This window comes from Theropithecus gelada, chromosome 17 (genome assembly GCF_003255815.1).
Source record: "Theropithecus gelada isolate Dixy chromosome 17, Tgel_1.0, whole genome shotgun sequence".
NCBI classification, from domain to species: domain Eukaryota; kingdom Metazoa; phylum Chordata; class Mammalia; order Primates; family Cercopithecidae; genus Theropithecus; species Theropithecus gelada.
The window spans coordinates 38,112,105-38,122,566 of NC_037685.1; the positions used below are offsets into that span (position 1 = coordinate 38,112,105).

The 10,462-nt window shown below is 42.9% G+C and overlaps 1 protein-coding gene across 7 annotated transcripts in view; it reads right to left on the minus strand.

Annotated features, from left to right (window-relative positions):
• DOCK9 (dedicator of cytokinesis 9) overlaps positions 1-10,462 on the minus strand; it is a 299,448-nt gene that overhangs the window by 186,259 nt on the left and 102,727 nt on the right. For 2 of the 7 annotated variants that reach the window (XM_025364041.1, XM_025364039.1), the window contains exon 1: positions 380-673. The exons of the other annotated variants lie outside the window; for them this stretch is intronic. In XM_025364041.1, the coding sequence (XP_025219826.1) occupies positions 380-505 (126 nt within the window). In that variant the 5' untranslated portion in view covers positions 506-673. Of the gene's footprint in view, positions 1-379; positions 674-10,462 lie in introns of those variants that run through there. 7 annotated transcript variants of the gene reach the window in all.

Sequence of the window (10,462 nt, forward strand, 5' to 3'; positions counted from 1 at the left end):
AAATAACGTAGAAAAGGTTTTAATTTTGCAAAGCACATCTTTTTTCAACCCTATAGTTGCTATTAAAATATGCTTCCCTGGGTTTACATTTGCAAACACTGCAGCTAGGTGGGATATAATTGTGAACAATACATAATTGTTCCATACAAAGAAACCTCCTAGAAACCACATTCACCCACAAAATGTCAACATTTCTTTCTTCACAAAGAAGAATCAAAGGGGAATCAAAGTCATATTACAGGGAAAGAGAGGAGTTCACAAGGAACAAGCAGAGCAAGTTTTGAAATCAAAGACAGGCAACAGGCGTCAACCCCGTCCACACGCACAATAAGACCCCAGCATGGGGTAGATATAGCAACACTGTACGAGACCCTCTTACCGGCACAGGGCCCGGGCTCTCTGCTTCCACTTCGCCCTGAGCTGCATCCTTGTATTGCAGGGGGGACTCAATCACCAGCTCCTTTTTGACACTTCTACCACTTGTCCTGCATTTATCAGCCTGCATTCTCGGCTGAAAATGCAAGTCAGAAAGTCTGCAACTGGAACAGCTGCGAGTCCCCGGCCGTGCAAGGCACAGGCATGCCAGTGGTCCAAGGAAGGAAAGGAAACTGGCTTCCCAGGCACAAGTGGTCAGCCCCTCTGGCTGGGTCTGCAGAGCGTGTGGGGTGGGAAGGCATGATAGCGAAGGCCAGCCTCCAGGGGTGTTACTACTCCACGCAAAAGGGGAGGCTCCCACTTGCTGGCCAAAGGAAAACAAACTCCAAGTTGAACAATACACAGTGTACTGCCTCTCTGATAAAGACCGGCTTTATTGTGTCTGTTCCACACAGCGTAGGCCAAATCAATCGGAATCAAAATAGTGCGGTGTTGAAAAGAAAACCAGTCACAGTTAGACTCCTTCATAACTACCTTAAATTTCATGGAGCTTAAGAGACAGCAAGGTTGTCTAGTTGTTCTAAAATTCTTCCAGCTTTGGAATGCTTTCATTTGTGTTATGGCTAAACACCAAATGCCTGGCTGATGATTAAAGCAGGGAAGAGCTACCAGCAAGCATGTTCCCATAGCCTGCACCTCGTGGGTACAGGTGGAGGAAATGAGTTTCAACCCGCATGACAGACCGCAGCATGAAACACTTAATTTATCTACTATTTGATGCCAGAAAGATGAGGTCATCAAAACAGTTTCATGAGATACCACATATCATAGTAAATGCATTTATTAAATAGAATATTACTTTAAGTCCAGGTGTGGGCACCAGAAAGTACCCCCAGTACTAGGTACTGAGAGGATCATAGTGAAAGTATAAGGTAGAGTATCTCTGCCTTCAAGGAACTTCACATCTAGCTGGGAAGGCAAGATGAACAGACATCATAAATGACAAATTAATAAAATTCAGAGAGAGATACACAAAAGCACGAGAAAATAGCTGAATCACCAACCTAGGGTTCAATGGTGGTTTAGTAGCACCCAAAATAGGTGTTCCTAAAAGTCTTGTTTTTTTATTATTTCCTGACATTTAACAGTGGAGTCATTTTTTTTTATCTCTTGGGAAAAATTAAAACAGACATATTAAGGGATTTATCTAAAAGTTATGTAGAAATGAACATTAAAGAGGGGATCAAATATTACTCTGTACTTCATGGATACCACAGAGCTTCTCCTAGTTACTCTGAGTATTTCCCTGACATCAGGGAAGATTTATTAACAGTAGACAACACGCAGCAGCAGCAGTAGCAGTAGCAGTAATAGTAGTAGCAGTAGCAGTAGTGGTATTCAGTCAGTCAACAACAAGAGTAGTTATCACATAGCAACAATAGGTGCCAGAGGTACTCTACCCAGGGAAATAACACAAACTATTATACAAGTCACAGGTACAAATCTCCCACTTTCCAGACAAAGGAACGCAGCCAGAACAGCTCAAAGGAGGCAGTGGGGAGAACTGAGACGCCACTCAGTCCCCGCATGGCCGCCTCCTTCTCCCAGCACTTGCTGCAGCTGCTGTACTTCAAGAGTGAAGCTGAAACTGAGTCTGCCACTTGAACACCAGGAACCCTTCTGAGTGTGAATATCAATTATGTAATGATCTCAAGGGATCAATGAGTCCATCAAATAAATTAATGGCTTCTATAATTTTTTTTAAACTACCCAATCCCTCAACCTTGGATAGTCTTTCAGGGTTAATATAAGTCCTCCTAACCAAATCTGTGTTCCAAAATAATATTATCTATAAATTTTAAAAATCTTGCTTTGTAAAGTTACAACAGGAAAATCCCAGAGTCTCAGTTACGTCTAGAGTTGAAATTACAGTAAAGTAAAAACTTAGCAATGTCCTACAAATCAGAGAAGGAAGGATGAAGCCACAAGCACAAAACAGACTAACTGAGCCTTACTAAAGGACAGCCCAACCAACAACTCAAAAACCTTTTTGAAATGGTTCAAGAAGCTCTAAATAGTCCAGTTCTTCCTCAAATCCCCATTGCCATTAAGCCATCAGAATTTCTGGGCATTAATAAGAGAAACATGATTTTATTTGTTATTGTTGTTGTTGAGACAGGGTCTTGCTCTGCAGTCCCGGCTGAGTGCAGTGGCACGATCGTGGCTCACAGAAGTCTTGACCTCCTAGAGTCAAGGATATCTTCCTGCCTAAACCCCTCAAGTAGCAGGAACCAGAGGTGTGAGTCACTGTGTTCAGCCTACCCTATTTGTTGGGTCAAAATACTCTGGTATTCTGTAAGGAATGAGAAATGAACTTTAAGATAGTTATTTGGCAAACACTGTAAGTGCTGTCTGTGACCCATGACCTGTTCAAGCCCTGCAAAGATTGTTTATTTAATCTTCATAACAACACTATGTAATACTGTTATCCCCCTTTGACGGATGAGGAAACTGATGCCCAGAGAGGTTAAATACTTGCAGAACATTATACAGAGAGCAGTGGCAGTATGGATCCAGCGTACACACGCTTAACCATGATACTATGCTCAACTGCTAAACGGCACAATAGCAATCACCAGTCAGCAATGAAAGACAGCAGCATCTGGCTTTAACCCTACCATGAGAGTGAAGAGGTAAAAAGGTCTTTAGATGGTCTTTAAGTGCCTTGTACAAAGCAGGTATTCATATAACGGTAACTACTGTACTGTTATTGTTCTCATTCCAACCTGAAGAAATTAATTTTAGTCTTAAACTCAGGGCTTTCGCTGCGTGATCTAAAACGACAATTCCACCAACCGTGTTGCTGTAACACATTACAAAGCACTTCAGCAACTTAATATCAACCATTCTTCCCTCTCTGTGGCTTGATTATGACAGCTGCCTTCAAATACTCATCTTGAACCCCACATGTTCACGTCATGAGCCAGGTCTTCTTCTTGAGGCTTTTGTATATTTTTCAAAATGTTCAGCAATGACTTTATTTTTGTTTTATAATCAAGGAAAATACTTTTAATTGGCTCTGAGCTTCCAAGTAGCCAGGACAAAAGGGAAAACATGATCAGTTCCATAATTTATATCATCAAAAGGAGAAAATATACCAAGTTGTAAAGCAAGTTATTTGTTTGCTTTTTTTCTTTGTTTTTCAAGGCAGGGTTTGGCTCTGTTGCCTAGGCTGGAGTGCAGTCGTGCAATCTCAGCTCACTGCAACCTCCACCGCCCAGGCTCAAGCAATCCTCCCATCTCAGCCTCCCGAGTAGCTGGGACACAGGCGCATGCCACCACACCCTGCTAATTTTTGTATTTTCTGTAGAGACTGGTTTTCACCATGTTGCCCAAGCTGGTCTCAAACTCCTGGGCTCAAGTGATCCTCCCAGGTCGGCCTCCCAAAGTGTGGGGATTATAGATGTGAGCTACCATGCCTGGCCCAAGCAAGTAAACAGTTTTTTAAATGCCTCACACAGAGATTTATGTAAAGGGGGACCATCAATGTACAACGTACAAGGTTGGCAATGTGTTTATAGGAAATGCAGCAACAAAATTCAGATAGCTTTTTCCTACTCCCATCTCAGAGCAATATACTGAAATCCCAGATTGAGAACAGCAATTCTGAGAGCAAGGCGGTCATCTGAGTCCACCACCTTCCAGTTGGCCCATCTTATGAAAGAAGCAAACCCTGGCGAAGAAACTGCGGTCAGCTTTCCCATCACATTTCTCAAGCGGTGCTGGCGCTCTCCCCTGCTCGCTTAGGACAGACCAACACTTTTGGAATCTGACTGTCAAGGAGAATCACACGGCACAGGGTTTAACCTCAGATCCCAAGCCTCCAAATGGGATGTGGTTTCTCCAAAGGGCTCATGAGATTGATGTGTGAGGACATGAGGATGACATCCGGTTGATGCGGCCACTAGAGGAAACACCATTTTACCAGGACAGGAAGTAGGTGGCCACACTTTTCTTTAGGCCACACTTTTCTTTACAACATTTGAAACAACAAGGTGTGTGTCTGACCCCCGATTCAACTTCCGCAAACCTGCACTGAGCTCCTACCATCTAATAACCTTGAGTTCCTTCACATGCCAGCTTGTTTAACCCACAACAAACACATCTATGAACACGGATGAAAGGCATAGCGTTTCACTGTTAAAAGAGAATGTTGTAAACCCTATGGGGAAGAGGAAGGCTTCAGAAGCAGGATGGAATGAATGCTTCTGTAATGGGGTTCAGGTCTCAAAGTCTAGTTACGTACACAAATTTATTATACAGCTTGGGTACTCAAAACCATGAACACCTCACAGGAAATTTAACAAATGCTCCAAGGGCAATTTGTGACTCAAAGGAAAGCTAACTTCAAATTCCAAACTTCATCTTCCTCTTCCACCCATAAGATGGACTTCCATCACACTCCGATTAGTGGAAGGAGTGCTTGTCTCTGTAGAGGGAACTGCTACCCATGCCCGAGACCCAGTTTAAATACCACCTTCCCCATGAACCCCTCCAGCCAGACTGAATCGGCTCCTTCTAATTTAACCCTCTGAGCACTACTTTTACCTCTATTATGAAGCTTTTCAGAGTTTACCTTTTATTAAGTTTGCCCCTTCAGTGAGACTGCTAATTCACTGGGGGCAGGGACTGCGTCTTAACCACCTCTGAGTGGCCTTAGGGACGAAACTGTATCTTAACCAGCTCTGAGTGGCCTTGGGGGCAAAACTGTATCTTAACCAGCTCTGAGTGGCCTTAGGGGGGAAAAGCACTCGCAATGTATTTGCTGAACTGAATGCTGATAGCAGTTTCTCATCTTTGGCCCTAAAGTGAAATGGTATATTTGTAAAAATATGCAAACATGTTCATTTGTTAAGGGCCCAAATTAAGGCGGAAGCTTTCGATTGCTCAAAAATAAAAACCCAACAATAGTTTATTCATAAATCAAAACCCAACAATTTTCGCTACAACTTACTAAAAATAAAAACGTTCCTTTCTTCCAGGTAAGAAAATTTTATTCTGTAAAATTTGCTAGACATTTTTTGAGACCAAGTGTATTTGAAAACAGTAAAACTAAAGTTTTAAAATGTACAAATAAACGTGTTTTTAGCAATAAATCTATATAAATTTTGAAACTGTAGATGCTGTAGCTAAACATAGCTAATAACCATATAAGAAATAACAATACAAGGAATAAATCAATTATCTCAACCTAACAGTAAAGTTATTTACTCTCTTTATTAGAGGTTCTTGGCATATCAGAAGGATACTTAAAATATAACAATAAAGGCAAAAGAAAAATAAGTATACATATACAAACGTATACCTATATTACTTATATACATGTACTTGTGTATACTCCAAAGTTATCATTCCTTTTCTCTTGTTCTGGGGAAACAGAAACAATAAGTAGAAATTAAGAAAAAATGTGAAAGAAAACAAGTGACTAAAGATTTTCCACAGTATACTGTTGCTGGTCAGCTTGCTGGCCAAAGAAAAGAAAAGGTGGCATGAAAATGATCTGCCCTTCTGAGAAAGACAAAAAAAGCATGGTAGACGGCAAGAGAGGCAGCAAAACAGAGAAGAGAACAGCACTGCAGGCAACTGATTCAGGGAGTGAGGCAGGAAAGAGCCAGCGAGGGAGGAGAGAAGGCAACAGCAAGAGAAGATGCCACGGCAGCCAGTGGTGGGAGGGGGAGAGAGAGTTTCTCCACCACAACCCTCGGGGCCTCTTAGAAGAGCTAATATAGGAAAAGATACTTCTGATATAAAGTCTCATGCCCTCCTCAATTATTATTATTATATATATATATATATTTTGAGGCGGAGTCTCACTGTGTCACCCAGGTTGGAGTGTAGTGGCATGACCTCGGCTCACTGCAACCTCTTCCTCCTAGGTTCAAGTGATTCTCCATCCTCAACCTCCCAAGTAGCTGGGATTATAGGTGCCCACCACCACGCCTGGGTAATTTTTGTATTTTCAGTAGAGACAGAGTTTCACCATGTTTGCCAGGCTGGTCTCGAACTCCTGACCTCAGGTGATCCACCCGCCTCGGCCTCCCAAAGTGCTGGGATTACAGGCGTGAGCCACCGCGCCCGGCTTCCTCAATTATTTTTTATCATTACAGATTTAATCAGTCACAGAAATGTAATCCACATTATCACCTAGTCTAGTGTTTCTTAGCCCAGAATCCAAGGCTGAATGTTAGGGAAGGTAGTCCACAAACCCTCTAAAATTACATATGAAATTGTGTGTCTGTGAGTTTCCTAAAGAGAGGCCAAGGGAGTTCACCTAGTTCTCAGAAAAGGGACCAGTGGAAGGTCCTTCACTCATAGAACAAGGAGACGGAGGCCTGGAGTGAGGAGCTAGAGAGCCAACCAAACTCCTGTGGTGCAAACCTCTTCCCATGGGCAGGTTCACATTCTATTTAAGGAGGGGTAACAACAGGCATTTAAACATCAGGCATGAGGTAAACAAACAACCAGTGGATGCCAATCAGCAGTGTCAACATGTGCACAGTCTACTCATTTGTTGACGCAAGTCAGTAAATGGATCATTTGAAGCCTGATGCCTGTTGGACAACTCGAAGTCAATAGTTGTATCTCCAAAACAGAGCAAATAACATAACCAATAAAAACTGTTTTCTAAGAACTGTTTTCTAAGAACTAAGGACATTGAGAAAACGCTCACACTATCACACACACACACAAGATTTTAAAAATTACAACAGAATGTAACAACTGATTACCTCTGGTATATGGTACTATTAGTGATTCTTTTTCTCTCTAAAGTCTTCTATATTCTGCAAGTTTTCTTTAAAAAAACTTTCATCAGTTCTTTAGTCAGAAATCAGTGAGCTGGATTATGAGATAATGGTATAGAGGAAGCTCACGCTGGGGTTCTAGCCCCTCACTATGCCCCACAACAGCTGTGTGACATTAGAAAAAGTCACTTCACCTCTCCGGGTCCCACGAGCTTTACCTGTAAAATGAAGGACTGGCACCAAAAAATCTTTCCAGCTCTATCTATATATCTGTAATATTAAGTATGAGAACTTTCCTTATTGATGATATCTGGGGGAAAACAACCACTCACTGGAATGCATTGACCTACTATCTACACAAGAAAAACACAAAGACAAAAAAGTGGGTGTCTTTCTAAACATGTCAGATTCTCATTTCCAACAGAGCAGGGGCTGAGCCAAGGAGCCAGCAGACAACAAGAACTGTAACAGAACTATAACGTGCTATCAGTGAAGAAGACTATGGGGGTGGCGGGGAGGGCAGGTTGGGGGGGCCCTGCACTCCCAGCTTTGGGAAAACCCACAGTACAGGCACAGCAGGGGGCAGTCCCTAAAGAAACCTCTGTTTCCAGATGAGGAAGCTAAGATGGGAGAGTCAGGCTGACGAAGGACACACCCCACTGTTTAGAGAAGACTCTGCCTGCAGCCATGGAAGGTTTAAGAAGCTTCTCAGTAAAGAAAGCCCCACCCCCACCTGTAACATCCTCCCCCATTTCCCCGCCTTCATTTTTCCATAGGCTCTGTGCCATCTGGCATCCTATTCCACTTTTCTTATTTAATGTGTGTCTAACCTTCCCTACCCCCAGGTAGAAAGCTCCATGAGGGCAGCAATTTTGCCTGTTTTGTTCATTGCTGTGTCCCCAGGTCCTAAAACACTACAGGTGCTGAGAAAATATACATTGAATGAATTTACTGAAGGGTCAGGATCCTCTCAGTTTGGAAATGGAGCTATTAAGCTCTGGACACCAACGGTTTTTCTGTAAACTATCAATTTATTTTGATCAAGATAACAATAATTCAATTAGCTAATGTCAATAATTTATTTTAGAGATGGAAACTTACAAAGGCAAGAGAAACAATGGGCCTGGGATTTTTCTCAGGAAACTAAACTCCTGGTATGGGTTACCAAAACCTGGCCTCAACCTTGTTTCATGTGATCTGTGACTGTTTTATCTCCCTTCCTCAGCTTTGAACACTGGGTGAAGAGGGCAGGGGGCTAACCCCCTACCCCACCCCAGCGCAGTATTGTATACACAGTAGGCAATCCATAAATGTTTGCTTCTAGAGTAAGTGATGAAGCTGCCTCACTTTGGTATGATTTATCACAGGAGTTCACAAGCTAGAATTTTCTCACTTTCCTCACTACATCACAAATGCTGAGGTTAAGGGCCAGAGAATGTATTCTTTGTGAAAAACATGATCAAAACATTTTTAAAAGCACTCAAGTTTTCCTTTATAAATAAAATGCATCATTCATGTATAACTAAAAGACAAATGTTCTTTTGTTCACTTCTCCCCTGTACAGCTCCCAAAGCACCCTAGTGGAAAACACAAATTGCCACCCTTCAAGTTCATTGGTTTTGTAGACCTTATATTTGTACATTAAACTTACTTAAAGCAAGTTCCTTCAGTGCTTAGAAGGTGCAAAGCTGGTAGACCATCTCAATTTATAGATGATGGAGATGGACCAAGCTGGCAGGAGTCACAGAGTCACAGTTCACAGCAATCAGCTATCTAGCATGGGGGGTAGAGGGGACAGGCCGCCAGGCCAACTCTAGACTCCTACTTCTGCAAAAACGAACACACTCTCAGGTTACAAGGGGAAAGTCCACCATGTGGAAACTTTACAAAGGGAATTGTAGCGTTTCCCCAAGGACTTCTGGCTGAATTTAGCATGAATTTAGAAGACAATGACCACATATAGTAATAACAGCTCCCCAACAATCATCTGGAAGTCCCCTCTTTTAAAAAGCAGTAGGTTATATCACTTCCATAAAATAATATCATCAGCAGCAAAGACGATGTATCCCTTTCTCATCCTGCTGCCTAGGGGAGGGCCTTCTATTTCCTCCAAGCTCATTGTAACTGATTTCCTATGTGAACTTAAGAGACCGCCAAGAAACAGAAAACACTGCCAGACAGTTTTAGGGGCTCACACGTTGTTATTCCTGGGCCACACGTCCTAAGAAATCAAACTTTTCCCCCTGAGTGCTTGTAAAATATGTAAGTAAACTAAACTAAATTAAATTTATTCACAGGTAGATATGCTACAAATAAAGGTGTCTCCAGTTGGAGATAGAAACCTGGCAGGTGAGGAGGGTGAATGCTGAGGAAGGCTATCAAAGCCTCCCTTCTCTCTGCTGCCAAATCAAAGCACACATCACATAACTTAGAAGTAATCTTAGACTGTTCAGCGGCTTTCTTAAAAGACCAAAGGTTGCTGCAGCACCATCACCATCTTCACAACCTTCACCACCACCACCACCACCAGCACCACCAGCACCACCAGCACCAGCACCACCACCAGCACCACCAGCACCACCACCAGCACCACCACCACCACCAGCACCACCAGCACCACCACCACCACCAGCACCACCAGCACCACCACCAGCACCACCAGCACCACCAGCACCACCAGCACCACCACCAGCACCACCAGCATCAATGGGTTTCTGTTACATTTCCAAATTGCTTAAAGGTTTGATTTTAAATGTTCTCATCACAAAAAAATTGATTAAAGTGTCAGGCGATAAATATTAGCTTGATATCATCATTCCACAATGTAAACATGTATCAAAACATCACTTTGTACCCCATAAATATATACAATTATTTGTCAATTAACATAAAATTGTAAAAATAATTATACACGCAACACAATGGGTTTCATCTTTCCCCTCTCAAACAAAGAAAAAAACTCTTCCAAGAAAAGTGTGGTTAAGAAAGACAGGGAGGGCCGGGCGCGGTGGCTCAAGCCTGTAATCCCAGCACTTTGGGAGGCCGAGACGGGCGGATCACGAGGTCAGGAGATCGAGACCATCCTGGCTAACACGGTGAAACCCCGTCTCTACTAAAAATACAAAAAACTAGCCGGGCGAGGCGGCGGGCGCCTGTAGTCCCAGCTACTCGGGAGGCTGAGGCAGGAGAATGGCGTGAACCTGGGAGGCGGAGCTTGCAGTGAGCTGAGATCCGGCCACTGCACTCCAGCCTGGGCGACAGAGTGAGACTCCGTCTCAAAAAAA